Here is a 22,636-nt window from a genome sequence, read left to right on the forward strand (position 1 = left end):
TTGAAATAAATATTTCCTTTTGAACTGAGGTTTGAATCATAGGCACTCATGGAGCGCCTATGTTTTTGTATCTTCTTTTATGGAAGAAATTAAATGTATTTGCTGAGTGATAAAGTCAGATGGCCACCTTATTCATAGAACTTTGACAGAATTTCAGCAGAACTGGTTTGGTTAACATTTATTGAGCACTTATTATGTACCAGGCACTGTGCTAAGCACTTCATATGCTAATTATCATTAGTGACCTTGTGATGTAGTCTTACAATGATCTGTTTTATGGATGACTAAAATACACTTAAGATAAACTTAACTGACTAGGTCTTACAACTGAGAACTGGAAGAGCTGAGAGTGAAATCATACCAGGTGTGTATGACTCTAGAATCGAAGGAATTAACAAGGTGCTCTGCTGAAGAACAGCATCAGAAGGTCCCAACAGAAGCAGCTGGCCGTTGACCTAATGGTTGAGGTGGAGACTACTCATCTCAAGGCTGAAGAGTGCCTATGACCATGACATCCTGCCAATATGTAATGGCATGGATGCCAAAAAGTACTTGTAAGTACCCAGCCAACAGATCATGTTAGAGGTAACAAAATGTCACTGGAAGAGGAGGTTACTTGCCCATTGTTTCTAAAGCTGGATAATATTAAATCAATAGCATGAAATCATTTGGTATTATTAATCACTTAAAATATCAGGATATAACTGAATAGAAAGCACATGAAGTCTACCAGTACCAATTTAGGTTCAGATTTGGACAGTGTCCCAGGGTTGCTTCCATTTCTGATTACTTTTCATGAATACTGGTAAGAAAAAGTACTGAATAAAAAATGCTCAAAATTTTAAAAACAAACAAAACCCAAAACACCTTTCCCGTATATTATCACGGTGGAAAGTTACTTTTGGAAAATCACTGGACCTTAGCAGTCATCTAGCTCAATCTTTCATCCTTCAGAAAACATCTTACCTACAGCAATCCCCACAAGTAATATCTACCTTCTGCCTGCATTCATAGCCTTGGACATTCCCTGAGGCAATTCATCCCACCATTAAGTAGCCAACTGATATTTTTATCTTTATTGAGGTGAAGTCTGCCTTCCTCTAACCTTCCTTTTGGTCTTCTTGAAAATATAGTTTCTGTCCCTTGAAAATATAGTTTACACTGATTTTTTGCTTCCTGAGAGTCCTTCCTTATTAACATTTGGAAATGGCAGGTCCTCTTCCTGATGGTTTCTTTCTTGCAGGTTAACATCTAAGTCACTGTCCTTTATCTCAGGCAAGGGTGGCAGTTTTCCCCCAAAAGCTGAATATCTAAGCCTCCAGATAAAGTTTGATGAACCCACGTAAAGTTGGGGCTATTCCTGTTGATGGTGAGGACACTGACATTCTTTACATACAAGACTATGCTGGTTCCCTTAGCATTTGTATTACATGGATAATTCAATTTAAGCTTGTTGATACATGAAAACCTTTAGATCTTTTCTCAAGTGAGCTGTTGTTGAACAAGGTGAACCCCCAATCTGTGTAACTGACTATAAAGATATGTTCACAAAATAAATTATTTTGCTAGCTGTGATCCCACCGGGATCAGTATGGAACTGGTGGGAAGCCAATTATCACCACCTGTATGAAAATTACTCTATATTTTCTGGGATCATCTGCACATGCAATCCAAAAAACAATTTGTTACTTACTCATTAGCATTCAAGCTAGCTGTGGCTCTGATGATCATGTAGCAGAGTGTGAGAGCACTGAGGAGGCCAAAACTGGCAATAATAAACCATTCTTCTGTTGACAAAGGAAAGGGAGGAAATCACTCTGGGGAGAAGGTTAAGTCAAATCGATGTCAACATTTCCCTCAAATGCAACGAAGCAGACGTCAACGGAGGTGTAAGCCAAGATTGGCTCAAGGAAGTGAAGCAGGAGGAGGTTTGCCAGAGAGCTACTAACTGGAGAAGGTTAGTGGAAGTACTGGTAAAAGCTGCAAGGGAGAAAGGAAAGCATGGCCCAACCATTTCTTCCAGTTTAGGTTCTGAGGTACTTGAGAAGTATGGCTACCAAAAATTGTGTAGGAAAAATATGTACATAAAAGTGCACATGGACATATATTTTCATTGTTAATTGAAATGACAATAGATTAACCATACTTATAACCATCTTCAAACTTCACTTTGTCATTTCTGCATGGTTATACCACTCATTCTTAGCTAAAGGCTCAGAAATATAGCACAGTGGCTCTCAAAGGTCTTGTGGGCACTTTGAGCAGTCTGCAAGTTGGCCTTCCATGATATCCACATCTACGGTCTTTTATGTGCGGGTTTCCACAGGACATTTACACTAAAAGGATATCTTACTGGGTCTAAAGAAAACGAGTACCATTCTTTATGACCCCATTTCTGGGAAGCAACACTTGTTTTTCTGGTGTTGAAGAGGAGTAGAAAGGGAAAGTGACTGACAAGATTCTCGGCCCACCAAACAGTTGAAAACCTCTGATATACAGAGATCTAAGGTTATCTGTAGTCTTTCTATGGTCGGTCAGTCAGTCAGTCAGTCAGTCAGTCACTCTCTCTCTCCCTGTTTCTTTCTCTCTCCATCCAGGAAGTCAGTTACTATTTCCTCTTGACTTTTCAGAGACTTTTACTGTAAAGGTAATATTAAAAAACCATTTATTTGGAACCTCAAAAACAACCTGAGAATCATTATGAACTTTAAAGTCTTCTTCTTCTTCTTCTTCTTTTTTTTTTAACCAGGGATTGAAACCAGGGGTATTTAGCTACTGAGCAATATTCCTTTTTATTTTTTATTTTTGAGACAGGGTCCTGTTGAGTTGCTTAGGGCCTTGCTAAATTGCTGATGCTGGCTTTCAACTTGGGACTCTCCTGCCTCAGCTTCCTGGGCTGCTGGGATTATAGGCATGCCCACTCCTAAAAGTCTTAAGTACAAAATATTTCTTAAAGTACACACTAACTTGGGCTGGTATTACTCAGTAAAATCCCCTTGATATCTGTAATAAGGCAGAGAAGAAATATTTACCCTTGGAATGCTAACTATTTATATGCAAAAGTTGTATATAACATGGTGTTTCTTAATCTGAGTTTATAATCCTAAAATTGCATGCAAAATTGTGTATGCACTGGCACTTTTCTAGAAAAAGATTATAGTACTTTCATTACATTTTAAAGTTAGTGACCTTGAAAGGTTAAGACAGACTGCTCTTCATGATTCTAGGATGCTGAGTTTGTTCTACATGCATATCTTTGTCCTCATTAGTTTTATTATTAAAATGCTTACTAAACTCTTTCTAGGTTAACAGTGTAGCCACTGCCTTTTGGATTAGTTTTATTCATCATCAGATTCAAGTTTTTTATTTATATCAATAGGAACATTTGAGAATCCATATAAAATCCACCACTTTAAACTACGTATTTTAGGTTAGAAATATGTATACTGACTAGACTTTTAAAAATCAAGAGATGAAAGGCTATCAACACCAAAGAGGTTAACACAGTATTCTTTTTGTCTTTTTGAGAACTTTTTTTTTTTCTTTTTTGCCTTTTGGAAGAGCTGGGGATCAAACCCAGGGTCTTGCATGTGTTAAGCATGATCTCTATCGCTGAGCTACATCCCTAGCTCATATTCTTAGACTTTTGTACATGACATAAGCAAACTAACATTTATAACTTCCAATATATAGTTTTGTCTTTTTGTTGCTGTGAACAGTTCACTTACAAAAACCAGTAAGAAAAGAGGAAGTAAACATCATCTTAATACCCAGCAGGCCCGGGAATACTCAGCAGTGATCCACTGTAGCCAGAGTTTTGGCAGCCTCTGTCCTCCTAACTGCTTATTTAGCACAGTGCCTTGCACACAGTGGGTGCTACGTGAACATACTTTAGTTGCTATGGTGCTACAGGACTTTGGAGAGAAAAGTAGAGGTGATTTGGGTCTAGCTTAATTATATGTACTTTACTTATTAGCATGTGTAAATTCTGCTAAAGGCAATTAATTTGGTACATGAAGTAATATTTTATCATCAAAGTATAAGATTTTGAGAGGGCATTTCTGCATAAATTAAAACAATTTCTGTACTTAATGTAGTAGTAGGTGCTCAATAAATGTCTAATAAATGAAGGACTTGCAAAACTCAATAAATGACCTTCAACTCCTTTATTATTATTAGATCAATTTTTTAAAATCTAAAAGAAAAATCATAAAACATAAAATAAAATCTAGATCACAAAACTTCAATGTCCAAGTAGGAAAACCATGAAATGCTGTTAAAACAAATCGTTGGGCAATGGCAAGAAATTAGCCAAACCATATCAAAGAACAATTTTACTTATTTTAAACTGAATGAAGGATTTTGGAGTTTAGACAACTGATCAAATAAAACCTGAGAAATAATTTTCTAATAATTATCTCTGGTTGGTTCAACAGATCACATGAGTCTTAATATGTAAAGAGAAAACTATTCTGTAACAATTTTTTCCCCATTTTACTGACCCCTAGTAGCAAGCAGAGTCCTACTGGCTTCAGGGCTTGAAGCTCTAGGCAAGCAACAGCATAAATCAGAAAAGGCAGCACCAGAGCAGCGACGGGACATGGGTGAAAGGTTGTTAGATGGAAATTGTGCATAAAGAATGAAATTGAAGAAACGAGCTGGCTTTTTACTGGTTGAATGTCTACAACGCCCATACACACACACCATCGGCCCACTCACACCATATGTAGGCATTCCCTTAAAACACTTTGTACATTTATTTTCTGCTTGTCAATAGTTCAACAATCAAGATGCTTATAACTAGCTCAAAACATTTCTTTTAAGGCAGATTACTCTTTGGCTTTTCTTCCTTCTTGTGCAATTATACCAAAGGGTTAAGTGCCAAGAGACCACACTTCTGAAAAAAACATAAAGTGAACAATGACATGCCATCTCAATCATACCAGAAGCTGTGAAATTTTAGGTTCGAATAAAGGTTCAGCCTGGGAGATCAAGAGCACCAGTGCTCAGATACAGGACATACTGGCATTGATGCTGCTGGCCTATGTCACAGTCTAATGTCTCCTTAAATGCCTGTTTGCAATGTGAAGATTTCAAAACAAGGTTTATGATGCAGCTACTAAGACAAACCTCTGAACAACTATTCAAGTAATGCAACTATTTCTATTAATCAAACACCAATACACAAGCATCTTATTATAAAGTTCCATTATTCCAAACATCTGTTTTAAGAAAAGTAATTACCTTCTCAGTTACAAAGTTGCTGGCCCAGGTGAACTCAACTCTCCCCTTGACAGTTACCGCATGACCAACACAAGCAGCAACACTGCCCTGTGCCTGGGTAAAGGGTCCCCACTTACTTGTTACTGCAATGTTGATTTCTCCTGTTCTAGGAGTGAGTTCGCCATCCTGAGGAAGAGGTGATATCCCCGAAGTTCGCAGTGGCTCAAGGCCAAGGGAGGTGTCATTGGCGAGGTCGCTTAGGGCTGATCTTCGGTTAACTGCTTGGGTTCTGGTGAGCCTTTCCATATCAAATGCTACGTTATCAGTACATGGCAGATTTGGCTGCAAAACATTTCCAGATTAAAAATAATTGTAAAAACAAGTTCTTTCATAAAATCCTGAATGTCTGAAACCCTATTGCAAGGACTTCACCAAGTTCCTTCCATACAATTTCTTCTCATTTCACTGTCTGTTTTCTAAACTCACCTAAAAGATTTTTTTCAAAAGGACCAGTTCATCTCCCAAAAATGTCACAAAAGAAAACCAAAATCCACTGCAGAAACTGAGAAAACTGGCCAGAACATCTTTGTTTTTTTTCCTTAATTTTGCCTTTTTTTTTTTTTTTTTTAAAGATAATCCTTTATGGACATGTCTTGTATGCAGAGGGAATTATAATCATCATCAAAGCTCATTAACATTCAGTTTAATACCTTTATTTATTTTTATGCGGTGCTGAGGATCAAACCTAGTGGCTCATGTGCTAGGCAAGTGTTCTACCACTAAACTACAACGCCAGCCCCCTAACATTCAGTTTAAAAAACAATATACTATATTACTTTGATTTATGTTAAATGTTAATGTTAAGGGAAAGCTGGAAACATCAAATACTCCTCTCAACTTATCAATTTCTCTGAAATGCCTTATTTCTCTGGTACTCATTCCCAGTATATTCGACCTTTAAACATAAATAAAACATACAACCCAAAGTAGATCAAAGTTGAAAAGACTTTTAAACTGTAAGAAAAATGATCTGTTTCAAAACTTAAGCAACTAATCCTAAAGGAGAGGTATACAGGTGCTTGGGGCCAAAGTCTACCAATTAAAAAACAAGTATAAAAGTCTTCTTTTTTTCTTTTTTGGTAGCAGGGATTGAGCTCAGGGGTGCTTAACCCCTGAGCCACATCCTCAGCCCTTTTTAATATTTTATTTAGAGATATGGTCTTCCCAAGTTGCTTAGGGCCTTGCGAAGTTGCCAAGATTGGCTTTGAACTTGGGATCCTCCTGCCTCTTCTGATTTAACAATATAAATTTTCCCTAGCAGTCTTCCCTACATCTTCTTGACTGTAGCAGATAGCATGTGAGAAGCAGAGTTGGGAAAGGCAACTGAAATAAGTTTATATAGAGAGAATTAACAGTCAACAAAATCCAAAACTGGGCAAAAGAATTCCATTGTAGATCATCCCATAGCCCTGTTTAAAAATATATATATATAGTAGAGTATAATAACTGATGCTTATCACGATGTCAGTTAGAAGAGGTTTATTATATTTAAAGAATCATGATAGCCTATAACATGTTTTAGAAGAATTTTCAATAAAAATGGGGGAAGTATTAGTACTTGAAAGAATAGACTGGAGGCAATGACAGAGGGTGAAATAATAATTTCCAACCATCGACTATATGTTAGGCAAAATGGCATATACTTTATGTTAAACCAATCTCACACGAGGGTGACTTGGTCCCCAAGGAACATTTGGTAAAATTGGGAGACTTTTTTTCTTTAAAGATGAGTTATTACTATGTAGTGCAGGCTATTCTCAAACTCCTGCATTCAAGTAATCCTCCTACCTCAGTACTCTGAATAGCTTGGGTCCCAGGCACACACCTCTGTACTCATCTTTCAGGAGACATTTCTAATGATAGTGACTGGGGTATCATGCTACTGGCATTTAGTAGTAGAAGCTGAAGATGCTACTATAGTCTATGATGCACATAGCCCCTACAAGAAGGAATTATCTAGTCCAGAATGTCTGTAATGCCAAGATCGAGAAACCTTGGGTTAATCTATATCATCTCTGGGGACTGATAAATGGGGCATTACTATCCAAATGTACAATACTTAAACTATGATTTGACAGTATATTTAAAATAGGACTACTTAGATCTTCTTTGGGTTGCAAAGCTAAATGAGAAATTCCTCTGTTTAGCCCAACTCAGCTTTTTGTTTCACAAGAATATTCATTCATTATATTTCTGCACCCAGAAAATATTTTATTTTTCTCTAAAAGCATAATCCTGGATATATACTTCTTTTAAGGAAGTAAAGGAAGTCTCCAAAGTTCTTGGCAAGTCAGTTTTGGTCTTTTTGCAGTCATAGCTGATCTCAATGCAACAGTTCTAGCAAAACTCCTTGCCAGTTTGCTAAAGGTTCTTCTGAGTCTTTGGTAATCTGGAAGAAAGGTACTTGTTAGACTAATAAGGTTATTTGGCCAAAAAAGCCTCTGTATTCCTGTAAGACTGTCATGTCTCCTATTATACCAAATGTGTTATATTGTATTACGTTTAGATAAGATACTATGGAAAAGCAATGACAAAATTGGAAACATACCACAATTCCCAGAGCCTTCAAAATATTAAGTTTGCACATAGGACAGGTACAATGTTCACTAAGCCAGGGATCCACACATGATTTGTGGAAAACATGCCTATAAAATAATGGAGAATTATGTCAGAAATCATATATTGAAAAACTATTAGGTCAAAATGGAAAAAATGGAATTTTCAGTTAGTTTTTCCTCCTTTTAGCAATATTTGCAAGACCCAAAAGACAAATATTGGGGGTTTATAAAAATAAAATCTACAGAAAATCTGAACCCAATCTCATTTACCAATGGTATTGTGTAATGAAAACTAATGAGTAGGAGATGACTGGATCTTTTTATTTTGCAGTCTGGGGGATAGAACCCAGGACTCTGTGCATACTAGCTAGGCAAGCATGCCACAACTGAACTACTCCCAGCCCTATCTATCTATCTATCTATCTATCTATCTACCTACCTACCTATCAATTATCTATCTTATCATCTATCTATCTATCTATCTATCTATCTATCTATCTATCTATCTATCTATCTATCTATCTAAAGAGACAAGGTCTCACTATGTTGTCCAGGCTGGTACCAAACTCCTGGGTTCAAGTCATCATCCTCCTGCCTTAGTCTCCTACATAGCTGAGACCACTGCACCCAACTCAGACTTCTTATTCTTCCAAATTCCAAAAAGACTTGAGGAAATCTAGCAAATATATTAAAAATAATGATATCACATTTTATAAATCAGTTATTCTTCTCATAATAGCTTATATATAAAAATGGCATTTGAAAACATACTAAGTCAGGGTTAAATCAAGAGTTTTCTGTGTAATTATTAATTAGTTTCATGGAACTTAACCTATGTTAAATATTTGTAGAAGTCATAGGGCAGTTGGAACTATTTTAAGGAGTAAACTGTGTCTATGAATCAAATAACACTTAGCAACTTTCAGCTGAAATGTTGTGTGTGTGGGAGGGAAGTAGATATGGATGATTTCCTCTCACATTCAGAACAGAAAATTATATCTGTGGGACAAGAAATAAATCAGTCACGGAAGGGTCTGCATTCTTAGAAAAGGAATTTGTGCCCTTTAGAAGAAATGACTTTGAGGGAGCTGCAGAGATGATTCTGCAAGCTCAAGAACCCCTGCCCAAGAGCTCTGAGAAGATGTAACAGAGTCTGACAGAAGTTTGGGGTCCTGGAAAAATTGGGAAAGGAGTGGACACCAACACAAACTTTCAGGATTTTTGGAAAACACACTAAAATATAAATTTGGAGTAAGGGGAATTTTGAGAATGATACCAAATTGGACCGTGGTATGTCTTTAAAACCCTGATTGTTAATTTATAATTTAAATGTTATCATTGCTATTTGGAAAATGCAGTTTTGGTTTAAAACAGGGTTTTTAAAATTTGGATTTAGAATAAATATTCATGCACATTACAATTTCAGTCAATAATATATACCACTCTTCCATTACCACTTGATGGTCTTGTATTCATTTAAGGACAATAAAGATCTTGAAGTCTGAATTCATCCATGTAGTCTGAAACTTGCAGATAATGTATTTATCTAGAAACTCATCATCCCTGAAGGCTTTTACCTAAACCTTAAGGTTTTTACTTAATAGCTGGAAAGCCATCAATTTGTAGGGAAGACCCAAATTAGTTTAATACATATTAAGTGTTGTATTTGCTTCTTATTACTTGTATCCACGTATGGGAATATTCCAGAGTGAGATGAAGGGTTCCTTACAGCAGGGATCGACCCCAGAGGGCATCCTCACTTTTCAGCAGTTAAAGTTGGCTGCAATCCAAACTAACAGAAGACTGGAACAAAGCTTTATCCCTTTTGGGGGAGACCCCCCCTTTAGGTCTGATGTAAATTATGGAACATCCCCATAAAGTCACAAGGGTGCCTAATATCTTATATGTATTTTGGGGGGCTTATGGACCCCTGAGGATTTGGTTAATGGATGGGAAGGAGTTGGGTGGCTGGGAATATGTTCCAAGTCAATTTTGCATAAGGTAGACAATGGGATTTGACTGGATGACAGGTGGTAGAAGAGATAAGGTTATGTGATCTCTGACCTGGGCCACTTTGGTGCTGGATTGGGGTATGCAAGTGGGGTGGAGGCAGCTAATTTGGCCAGCTGTGGATGGAAACCCTGTTTTAAGCAAGCAGCAGCTACCTGGGGTAAACAATGGTTTGGCTCTAGTACTCCCTGCTCTGGCCAGTGATATACTGCATTTCTATTACTGGTTATTCACAAAGAACAAAACGGTGTGACTCCCATATTCAATTTCCTAAAGCTACATGAATTCAGTTTTCTCTACCTACTTGTTCCTTTAAGTGAGCTCATTAAGTGGATCTTTCTTATGTTGCGGTTCTTGAGTAAATACAGGTTTGCTGATCTGGAAGAAAAAGTGCCCACTCTCTGTTTTACTAGACAATTATAATCTCTCCTCTATGTTGTGGGGCACTGTAATGAAAGACAACACAGACTAATGGGTTCTCTAGGGACAAATGAAGAAAACCTTCCTTAGCTAGCTCAGAATCTGAAAGAAATATTTCTTCTTTTAAAAAGGTTCCTTTTAGGTATTTGCATACCCCCTCACTCCAAATAATCACACCCAAACTCTGCTTCTTCTGACCTAGGACTTATCTTTCCAGATTCCCTACCAGCCTAGCTTCTGAGCATCTCACCCCCGACCTTCAGTTTCTAACTCCTACAGCACACTCTTTGCTTCTGGAGACAAAACTGAGTACTTGTTCTTTGTACTCACTGGCCCTCTGACATAGCCCTCCCACTTTCCTTCTGGTCAGTACCATCATCTTTATGAACAAGTACCCAGAACTTGGTCCCTTCTCTTTTCCATCACCTACTCTCTTCATCCTCTTGCTTTTGCAAAGCAAACCAACCATGGCCTTTCCCTCCCTGCTTCTATAACCGTCAGACCCTTAACCAACTATCCTTTCTGCCTCCCCACTGCCTCACCTGAAAGCTGTGGGGTCAGTAATGGGAAAGGTGGATTTGGTCTACCTCATGAGGTTATGTGGAGCAATAAATGAAAAACTAAATATGGAATACTTAGAGAAGTACCAAGGGCTGTGTGCATGAAAGGTACAGTTAAACAGGTAAAGCAATGTTAATATTTTACATGGAATCCTAGTAAATGGTAGAACTCTCTTACAGCATACTTTGGGCCCCAGAACATCTGATGAGGTGGCTTCTCCCTAGCAAGAGGTTGTATCCTGGACATCTAGAGATCTCAGAAGGTGGCACCTAAGGCAAGACAGACCTTAAAAAGAAAGCCACTTCCCACTGTTATAATGAAAGACTTTAACAATAAAAAAAAACACAAAAGCAGGAAAGGTCCCAGCACATTTAGCGTTGAGTGGTGTACTGGGATGGGAAGCAGGTGATGTGTTGAGGAGCAGTGAAATGTGAAAAGGACAAGCATATCAGAGCTTCAACCGAAAAAGTCCTTTATTCCTATAAGAAATACTTTGGGATACAGAATGCAAAATATATAGAACATGAAAGAAACAAAACCAGTAATACTGAAATACACTGCCCTTCCCCTTTCCTATTTCCCACACAGGCCACACACTAAAGAGGTTAGAAAAACAGCAGGGCTGGGGTGGGGAGTCTACATTGAAGGTGAGTTGTTTTCACAGCTCTGCAGCCTGTGGGTGTCATGTTAAGGACCTAGCAAACATAAAAGGATCCAAGATTATTAAAGGTCAGAGACAAGTACTCCTTCCCCTAGCCAGGACTGGCAGCAGATGCATAGAAGCAGGCCCTCCCTCCAAGGTGTAGGTGATAGGAGCAATTCCTCAACAGCCAGCAGCCAGTTGACTGACCCATTTTGGCTCCCAAGCTGATATCTTAAATATGTATTTCTCCAGGCTGCAGCACTTTACTTCTAAAAGAGTATTTTTACTTACTAAAAATTTTGTGGTTAACCTTTAAATAAGGTGATTGTTTGTTTCTAAGATATGCTGGCTAACATCCAAAGGATGATCAACTGTAATCAACTGATACAAGCAGGTCCCCAAAGCAAAGCCAACTGCCATCTGTCCACAATAAATTAGTGCAACAGAGGATGAAAAGTAAAGGTCATGCAACAAAAAAAGCCAGCAATCCATGAGAGGTTTGGTATCTATAGATAGAAAGGCTTAGTTCAGTCTCCAGAAATGAAGGACAGAAAGACACAAGGCATCTGGTTTACTTCATACCTTACTGAGGTAAAGGAGAGGCAGCAAGTGCAAATTCTTCCAAAGACTGGCAGTGAAGGGGAGTCGCGATAGGCGAGTACATGGAAAGTGATGAATTTGAAAGAGTTTTTAAAACTGGAATAAGAAATGCTTGAGCATGATTAAATGCTGATGGGCAGAGACAAACAACAAAACTAGAGGGAGCAGCAGATAGTCAATACAGTAAGGTCTTGGGGAGGGGGGAAGAGTTGGCAGGTAGAGGCTCAGGTAGAAAGAGCAACACTGAACCAGAACGGGGGCTGCCGCCTCCATTCTGACAGGAGGTGCAGGAGTGGATGTGGAGGCAAGCACACTGGAAGTAGAGGGAATCCAACCACTATTTCTCAATGGCGAAGTTCACTCTTTCAAAGTGAAGAGTAATGAGGTGAGTTAAGGTTTAAGGAGAATGAATACAACTGGAAGTGCTGCTGTGATGAATAGGGAGGGCCAACTAAAGCAGGAGAAGGGCTCTGGGCAGTAACTGAGGCACAGCTGTGAGAAGAGTCCTGTCTGTCCAATATGTGCAGAGCACTATGGGAAGACAGTGAGGGACAGAGATGCTTGGTGATGTGAAATAGGAAGCCCCGGCAGGCTTGGGTTCAAAGACCATAGAGACAAAAGAGAAAGGAAGGGTATCGGAGGTTGAAGGAGGATAAGCTGAAGCATGAGGTAAGACATAATGCAAAGTAACTTGAGATACATCCACTGGGGAAAAAAAAAGGCTTGGACAAGATTTGAGGTAAAGAACATGTTTATGTAGATATCCTCTGCATCAGTGGTTCTCATGTGGAAACATTTTTCATTGTCACAGTTGTGTGGTATGGATGCTTTTGGCCTCTAGTAGTGAGAGGCCAAGAATATGCTGAATATTCTGTCACACACAAGACCACCTTCCTGGACCCCTCCCCCAAACAAAGTATTATCTGATCCTAAATGTCAAAGCTGAGAAAACCCCTTATAGGTCAAAAGTTGTCACAAACTATTGCTTAATGTAGAAAGTTAATTTTTATTGCACCTGAGGATCATACCATGGTTACCATTTCAGTAAGGTAAAATGTTTTGTTGAGCAGGTTGAACAATATAGTTACATGCAGAACCTTTGACACATAGGGCAGCAAACACATCTAGTCAAAAACAAGGAAGACAACTGAACAGTGCTGTTACTATGTGTGCAAAGAAATTCTGTTAAGTTTGCCAAAATTTCTAATCTTCAAAAGCAGACCATAAATATGAAAGTTGAGAACCAGTTTTCTGGTTTCATCCACAGAAATAGTTAATATCAACCAAGGCTTTAAACCTTAATGGATGGTATGGCCTTATTAAAATAAATGCCTGGGCTCCACTCATGGTGTTTCTGAAAGCTCCCCCAACTGACCCTGATGTATGGTTAGATTTGGAAAACTCTGGGTTAAACTGAGGGAAACAAAAAACTCAATGAAATTTTGGAAAAACATGGCTTTAGGGATGGAGAGAATGGGAGCAAGCTTCCCAGAAACAACTATTTTAGGCTGAGACTCCCCTGTGGAAGACACTATCGTTTTAGTAATAACTGTGAATGGTTCTTCCACTCTTTGGGGACCAATGGTTTCAGGGGATCCTAGGATGAGATAGTAAGACAGAGAATTTGTAAAGTCTTGGCTTATTGGTTGAAAGAGGTATTTTGTGACTATGCTTTATAATGTATCCTAATGATATCCTACTAATCTTGATTTGTATTTGCATATGCATTTCCTTTAATTTAGATTGTTAATGACTAAGAATGAGGAATGACTGTCACAATATAATTTTCTATAGAACAGCTTACATTTAGTTTGGCAGATTTTCCTTTATGTATAAAGTAGAATGACTTGACTTTCAGAATCTTGAATTTCTATTTTAGTACATAGAATTATTTTCAAGTACTACAATTAAAAGCTAAGCAAAACAAAACAACAACAAAACACCACCCAGATCATCCTAGGTTCAAAAGAGATTACTTTGTGAATAAGTAAAATAAGATCAGTAAGTAGTCTTATGGAAACAACTATTTACCATTATTTTAATCATTCATGTTTTGTATTATTAGAAGGCTGAACTGTGTGGATGTCTTTTAAAGAGAAGGGAGAAGAAAGGAAATGTCTTAGGTTTAAGGCTTATCAGTAGCCTTCTCTTACCCTTTTCCAGGTGATGCTCTGAATACTGTATCTTGATGTTTCATATTCCCTAATTTGGGACAGGAGCATGGCAGACATCAACATACTTAAGGGAAAGCTCTTTTGGGAGGGAGGTATGTGGTCCCATGTGAGGAGTGCTGGCATTAAAGGTAGACCTTTACCTCAGCTTGTATATATTTTTTTAATTAACTGGCTTTTGATCTTAGACTTTCTATTTAGTTCCAAAACTGTGAGCTAAATAAACCTCTCTTTCTTCAGAGGTAGATCATGCCTAATATTTGGTTAAGGTAACAAAAAGTTGACTAATACAGATAGGGGAACAATAACCTCTTTGGATTATTGGGAAGATCACAGGAGACAGTAAATGTAACTTGCACAGAGTACATGACCCACAGAAGGCACAAAGAAAATATCAGTCAGTCCTTCCACTCTGTGTAATCCATGTTCAGAAAAAAAAATCCAAATCTCCAGGGCAAGATGAACATTCTTGAGGTCTCACTGTAGGGCCTAGTGAATTCTATTGAAGATGGAGAGGAACAGGGGGTTGTTTTTGAAACCCACAGGAATCACAGAATAAAAACTCTGTTACAAATGTCTGGGGGTTGTGCCACATATATTCCTTTTATAACACATGTGCAATCAGTTTTTTTAAAAGACCTTTATTTTATTTATTTATTTTTATGTGGTGCTGAGAATGAAACCCAGTGCCTCACATGTGCTAGGCAAGTAGTCTACCACTAAGCCACAACCTCAGACCATGTGATCAGTTTTTGTGAGGCAACACTGCTCACTGTAGACCACAACCTCCCAATATGAGCAATGTGCAGCAGGGCATTGGCCTGCTAGAACAGCCATGCGTTAGGAGGCTCTCAGAAGCAAGGGGACACCCACTCTGAAAGGGAGACATAGAAAACGCATTAATATCATTCTTTCAAACAAAGATGACATACTTGCAGGGGAGAATCCGAACAACATCATTCTGCTTATAGCTCTCTATGCAGACCGCACAGTGATCAAAGTCTGGGTCTGTTTCCTGAAACGAAAAACAGGATCACAAGTCACATGCTACATGTATACAATTCAGCTAAGTGTGTTACTTTGGCAACTATGCTAAGCAAGTGGTTATAAAGTGAAAAGTATAGAAAATGTTTCCAACTGCTTAACAACACTGATCCAAATTAGACCTAAGTCAATCTACTTTTCCTTAAAATCATCTTAAAAATAATCAATACTACTTCTGTCTATGATATGTCTTAGACTAAGTCAGAGTTCTAACTATTTTCAAGATTCACATCAATTGTTACCTTGGATCATCATTATCTTCCCCCTTCCCCCATTTCCACTGCACTACTGGTTTGTCTGAACAGGTTTCACAGCTGGGTCACCATCAGGAGAATCACCTCATCAACTCCCTAAGTATAGGCACAAAGATGGTGAGCCCCCAGTAGACTGCTATATAAAGACACACCCCAGTTATGGGAACAACGCATCTGGTCACTGAATTGGGGTAGAGAAAGAACTGGATCAATTCAGTAATGGGTCTTTATCAAGAGTGAAGGAGTCAGGCATAATGTATATACCTGTAATCCCAGCTACTTGCGGGGCTGAAGAAAAAGGATCACAAATTTGAGGCTAGCTTGGGCAATTCAGTGGGACCCTATCTCAAAATAAAATTTAAAAAGGGCAGGAGAAGTAGCCCAATGGTAACATGTTTGCCTAGCATGTTCAAGGTCCTGGGTTTAATATCCATTACCACCAAAAGAAAAAAAAAAAATTAGGAAAAGTGTGGTTGGTTAATAGGATGATTTCTTTCCTCCTCAGAGATGAGGGTTCCATCTTAATTGTCATAAAACAGCATGCCAACAACCCAAGTCTGGAAAGGTGAGACTATATGCTGTGTCACTGCCATGTGAACTGAAACTTGGTGATACAATTCTTGGCAAGTCAAAGAGGTACAAACTAAGATGTGTATGCTTTAATAATTAAAGGAAAGATTCTATTCCTACCCAAACCAAGGGCCTCACACATGCTAGGTAAGTGCTCCTGCCTCAGCCTCCAGAGTAGCTGAGATTATTTGTATGCACCACTGCACCTGGCTGGTAAGATTGTTTGGTGCTAGCCTGGGGTACAAAGAAAGGTGGGTACGTTAGAACAGCTCCTGGGTATTTCACAATAATGGCAGCTGAAGGCCAAATAGGCCAAGAAAGCATTTATACTGGTTACCACTTTTTGGGGTTAAGTTTTGAAATTGTTTGTATTTTCTGCAAGTGACACTTTCCTTTTTCTTTCCTTAGTATATAATGAAATCTACTATCTACCTCTGGAGCTGTGCCAAAGGTAACAACATACAGTTACATCAAGGCAGTGGGGATAAAAAATGAGTAAAGTTAAAAAAAAAGTGGGAAAATTTAGGAAGACAATCATCTGAAATTCCTCCTTCCAGGGCTCTGCTAAAATGTTAACCTTGGGTGTGGAATAGAAGGCAGTTGTTTTATGTCTTTAGATACAATTTTTTCATTCTTGATAAGCTTGAATGACAGTATATAGAAACTTAACATTAAAGTGCTACTTATAGAGAAGAAGCAAGGCTCCACCATAACTAGAACTCCAATTAAGAAATTCTAGTTAAAAAGTTCAGCAACAGCCTTTTGTCACTGCCTCTCTGATTTGGTCTCCCTAAGAAGCAGGCCTGGGCTGGGGTGGTAGCTCAGTGGTAGAGCTTTGCCTAGGATGTGTGAGGCACTGGGTTCGATCCTCAGCACCACATACAAAAATAAATAAATTAAAATTATGTGTCCATCTACAACTAAAAGTATTTTTTTTTAAAAAGAAGCAGGCTCAACTCTGAAAGACTCTGCTCTACTTTTTAAAAAATGCTTAGTTAGTACACTGTAAAGAGAGCACCCTGTTAACTAGATACACAGGTCTTTAGTTTTAAGTAGGTGAAGAAACAAAACCTAAAAGAGATGAAAGCAAATTCACAAGAAATACAGGTAGATAACACATGTCTTCTGACTATTCAATGACAAACTATCTCATCAGAATTCCTGGAAAAGCCAGCTGTGGTGGCACAGGCCTGTAGTCCCTGCAATTTGGGAGGCTGAGCAAGAAGACTGCAAGTTTGAGCACAGCCTTAGCAACTTAGTGAGACTCTGTCTTGAAATGCAAAATAAATAGGGCTGGAGTGTAGATCAGTACAGAGCCCCTGGGTTTGATCCCCAGTATGGAAGGAAGGAAGGAAGGAAAGAAGGGAGGGAGGGAGGAAGGAAGGAGGAAAATGTATGCTGCATTTTAGCGAAAATAACCACAATCATCTGTAAGTAGTCTTGTAAAATTACTAATGGCGAGAGCATTTTAAGTCCAGGAAAGTGAGAAGGCTAACTGAAGGGCTTTCAGATGACAGGAGTAGTAAAAACAAGATTTCAAAGAGAAGGATGTTCAATGTTAATTCATTACTGTACCTTATCGCCCTTTTTTACTGTTCTGGTTGTCAATTTGCTGATGGCTTTCTTGGCAGCATCTCCAAGACGACGCTATGGAAATTACAAATAAAGACAGAGGTTAAGTGTAAGATCTCCAAATGATGGTCTTTATTTTTTTATAACTAAAGGTATAAAGTCCCTGTTACCCTACACCACTCTTTGTCATATCATGTAAGAGGAGTCTAAAAGAGTACTTAAAAATTAGAAATCTGGTAGCTGTAACATATATTCTGCATTCTGATTGAATAGAAAGTTTATTATAGCTGGGTGACATCACATTTGCATTTTGTATTTAATAAACATGTTAAATATGAACACAGTATCACAATCTGATTCTTGTGTACTCCAAAGATACTACTCCTGCTCTCACAGCTTTTCCATTATGCTCTAGGGACAATAACCATCTTAGCAAAAGAAACCTCCAATACTACTTGAAATTCTTATCAGGGGTCACAAGTTCTACTTCTGGCTCTACTACTACTATGCTCTGTAATTTTAGGAAAGTGAATTTTCCGATCCAGGGTCAAATTATTCTCATTTGAGATGGTTAACTCAGATAATCTCTAAAACTAGATTTAGCCAACATTTTGCCAGATGACTAGCATTGCTAGATACTAATGACCCAAAAGTGAAAAGACAGTAAACCCCTAACCTTGAGAAACTATCTGCATTGGGGAAAAGACCAGTAAACACATTCTAAGCTAATGTACAAGATAGCCCACCCTGGGTGGAATGACAGTAAAAGGAGGCAACCTCATTTAGGTTGGGGACAGAGCAGAGGAGGAATGTCAGGAAAAGGCTTTGAGGAAATGATGCCAAAGCTAAGACTTGGAAAACTAAGTAGGATGGAGTTAGATAAGGAAGACCACAGGATCAGAAAGGGGGATTTTAGTCAAAGGAAGTGTCTAGACCAAAAAACAAACAGGTGTGAAGCACAGGTGTGGGGGGATGTAGACTTCAATTTAATTACTGTGAGCTGCTATCTGATTGCTCAAATCAGAATGCTTTGTGAGTCAGAGTTCACAGTGGGAGGATGGATACAAACTGAAACTGTCCCAGGCATACTTGGAGAGGTGGTCATCTAGATACAACCATATCTTAAACTGTGAGCAGAGGCAGATGCTGAAGCTAAAGGAGTAAGGTTAGGACTAAAGTAACAGAGTCTTCAGATTCTTTCAGGAGGATTAAAAAAATCACACTTTTAGACCATACTACAATTTCCCTACTTATTTATAGAATATCTTTTAATAGCTTGCTTGTTTGAATCAGGATACAAATTCAAACACTACACTTGGTTCCTACATCTCTAAAACCTCTTTTATTCAGAATCTCAACTATCATACTTTCCCCCTGTTTTTAACAGCCCTATGGAGATATGACTTAGAATAATCACATATACTTAAAGGGTACACCTTTGACATATATTAAATATTACACTTTGAAACTCTATATGAAGTCTATACTTTTATTTTTCAGGAACTACTTTAGTGTATCCTCTAAATTTTAATATATTTAATTCATTTTCATTCAGTTCAAATGGTTTTCTAATTTCCCTTTTAATTTCTTCTGTATCCCATTAATTGTTTTATTAAAATTTCTTTTAGTTGTCAATGGACCTTTATTTTATTTATTTACACGCGGTGCTGAGAATTGAACCCAGTGCTTCACGCATGCTAGGCAAGAGCTTTACCACAGCCACAACTCCAGCCCTATCCCATCAATTGTTTAGATGTTAATTTCCAAATATTTAGGGTATCTCAGAGATATTTCTGTTATTGACGTCTTATTTAATTTCAAGGGATTAGAGAACATATTTTGTGTGAACCTGAATCCTTTCAGGAATCTACTGAAACTAACTTCAGAGGCTGAGGCAGGAGGAATTCAAGTTTGAGGTCAGCTTGGGCAACTTAAGGAGACCCTATTTAAAAAAAAAAAAAAAAAAAAAAAAAAAAAAAAGAATTAAAGGGACTGGGGATGAAGCTCTGTGGTAAAATGTTCCTGAGCTTAATGCCCAGTAAGGGGTGAGGAGTGGGGAATAAAAATCTACTGAGACTTGTTTTACTTGAGTTACTTCAAAAGAATGTATATTTTGCTTTTGCTGGATGGAGTTTTCTATAAATGTCAATCAGATTAAATTTGTTATTTATGTTGTTTATGTTTTATATACTTACCGATTTTTTTTTTGTCTACTTAATTTTCCAGTTTTCAAGAGGGGTTTTGAACTTTCCAACTATCATTATAATTTTATTTTATACTGTAGTTCCAAGTCCTCACTTCAAGTTTCTGAAGCACTGTTACCAGACACATACACATTCAGGATTATAATATTCTCTTGTTCAAGTGACCATTTTATTAAGAAGTCAATTTTATCCCTGGCAATAACTGCCCTGAAATCTACTCCAGTATTAACATAGCCACTTCAACTTTAATTTGTGTTGGTATGGTATAAATTTTTCATCCTTTTAACCTATTCATATTTTTACACTTAATTTATTTATTGTGGTGCTGGGGATCAAATCCCAAGGCCTCATACTGAGTCCTTTGTACCAATCTCTTAATCTCTGCTTCCAATGGGGGTATATAGACATATACTTAAGTGTGATTATTGATATGGTTATGTTTAAGTTTATCTACTTGGTACTTGTTTTCTATCCCCTTTTCCCTTGTTTGAACTGAGAATATTTAATGATTTATCTCCTTTGTCATAATTAAGACATAATTAACCAAAACCTTTTTAACCTTTTTATCTATTTATATTTTAAAATTTTGAGACAAGTTCTTCTCTAAGTTGATTAGGGTCTCACTAAGTTGCTGAGGCTGGCTTTGAACTTGCAATCCTCCTGCCTCAGCCTCCCAAGCCACTGGGATTATACTCATGTACCACCATGCATGGCTTAACCCATACATCTTTAATCACAGTTGAACTTCAAGTAATTGTATTACCTCCTGTACAGTTGGAAAGCCTTACATAGTATACTTTGACTTCCCTCTTGGCTTTTGTTGTTATCCATTTTACTTCTATATATTCTATATACGCTACATTGTTATATTTCAAATTATATATTTTAAATTTTTTAAGATGTTGATAGACCTTTATTTTATTCATTTGATTTATATGTGGTGCTGAGAATCGAACCTAGTGTCTCACACGTTAGGCAAGAGCTCTACCACTGAGTGACAACCCCAGCCCCTCAAATTATCTTTTTAAATCATTAAAACATACATAACATTAAATTTGCATCTTAACCATATTTAAGTGTACAGTTCAGTGAGTCAAATAAATTCACTGCTGTACAACTAATCTCTTAAAACTCTTAATCTTACAAAACTGAAACTATATACATGGAATAGCTACTCTCCATTCTCCTTTCATCCAGCCCTTGACAACAATCATTCTACCTTTCTGTCTCTATAATTTTGACTATTCTAGCTAATCTTATAAGAAGAATTATACAACATTTTTCTTTGGGATATTTCATATTGCATAAAATCTTCAAGCTTCATCCTTATTATAGCCATGTCTCAAAATTTTCTTCCCTTTTAAAGACTGATTGACATTCTGTTGTATGCATATATGACATTTTATTTATTCATTTATCTGTAGATGGAATCTTGCATTGGGCTGCTTCTGCCTATTGCCTACTATCAATTATGTTGCTGTGAACATGGGTGTAACAAATTATCTGTTTTAGTCTGTTGTCTACTCTTTTGGGTATGAATCCAGAGTGGAATAACTGCATCATATTAAAATTAATGTTGAATGTTTTGAGAAACTGCTGTATCATTTTCCACAGCAGACACATCATTTTACATATGTATTGGCAATGCACAGAGTTCTAATTCCTCCAGATCTATGCCAACAGTTGTTATTCCTGTTTTTTGTTTTTATATTAGCTGTCCTAATGGGTATCCAGTGATAACTAACTGTGGTTTTGATTTGCATTTCCTTAATGATTACAGATATTAAGCATCTTTTTTTTTTAAAAAATTTTATTTATTTATATGTGGTGCTGAGAATTAAACCCAGTGCCTTATGCATGCTAGTCAAACACTCTACCACCGAGCCACAATCCCAGCCCAAGCATCTTTTTATGTGCTTATTGGGCACTTATATTTTCTTTGGAAGAGTATCTATTTATTCTTTTGTCTACTTTTAAATTAGGTTGCTTAGTTTTTTTGTTACTATGTTCTAAGAGTTCTTTAAATATTCTGGGGCTGGGGTTGTAGCTCAATGGTAGAGTGATTGCCTAGCATGACTGAGGCATTGGGTTTGATTCTTAGCATCTCATACAAATAAAAATAAAGGTCCATTGACAACTAAAAAAAATATTTTTTTAAAAAAGAGTTCTTTAAATATTCTGGATATTAACCCCCTTATATGATTTGAAAATATTTTCTCCCATTCCATGGTTGCATTTTTGTTGATTTTGTCTTTTTATGCATCGATGTTTGTATTTTTTATGTAATTATTTTTATTTATTTCATTTTTTATTACATTAAAGTTATACACAGAAGTTGGGTTCATTCTGACAAAATCATACATGCATGGAATTTGATTTACTCCATTTCAGTACCCATTTCTCCCACTTTTCTTCCTCTCCTCCTCCCCCTATTCTCCATCCTCTAACCTACTGTGTACAGATGTCTTTAATTTTGATGTACGCACTCCACTGTATCAATTCTTCCTCTTGTTACCTGTGCTTTTAGTGCCATAACCAAGAAATTACTGCCAAATTCAGTGTTACAGAGCTTTCCTCCTATATCTTGTTCTACGGTTTCATAGTTCTGGTTCTTGTGCTTAGGTCTTTGGTCCATTTTGAGTTAATCTTTGTAAACAGTGTAAGAGTTTAACTTTATTCTTCTGCATGCTGACATCCAGTGTTCCTAGCACAATTATTAAAGAATGTCCTAACCCCAATGATCTTG

The 22,636-nt window shown here is 37.5% G+C and overlaps 1 protein-coding gene across 4 annotated transcripts in view; it reads right to left on the minus strand.

The window, feature by feature from the left end:
* The window catches only part of RNF130 (ring finger protein 130), a 126,061-nt gene that overhangs the window by 34,242 nt on the left and 69,183 nt on the right, over nucleotides 1-22,636 (minus strand). For 2 of the 4 annotated variants that reach the window (XM_079144198.1, XM_079144197.1), the window contains exons 4-8: nucleotides 17,690-17,761; nucleotides 15,179-15,261; nucleotides 7,832-7,928; nucleotides 5,361-5,565; nucleotides 1,694-1,787 (exon numbers count right to left, since the gene is read on the minus strand). In XM_079144198.1, coding sequence (XP_079000324.1) covers nucleotides 1,694-1,787; nucleotides 5,361-5,565; nucleotides 7,832-7,928; nucleotides 15,179-15,261; nucleotides 17,690-17,761 — 551 coding nt within the window. The remainder of the gene's footprint in view (nucleotides 1-1,693; nucleotides 1,788-5,360; nucleotides 5,566-7,831; nucleotides 7,929-15,178; nucleotides 15,262-17,689; nucleotides 17,762-22,636) is intronic. The other 2 variants (XM_079144199.1, XM_079144200.1) reach the window with 1 other exon arrangement.

This window comes from Sciurus vulgaris, assembly GCF_902686455.1.
Source record: "Sciurus vulgaris genome assembly, chromosome: 6".
NCBI lineage: Eukaryota > Metazoa > Chordata > Mammalia > Rodentia > Sciuridae > Sciurus > Sciurus vulgaris.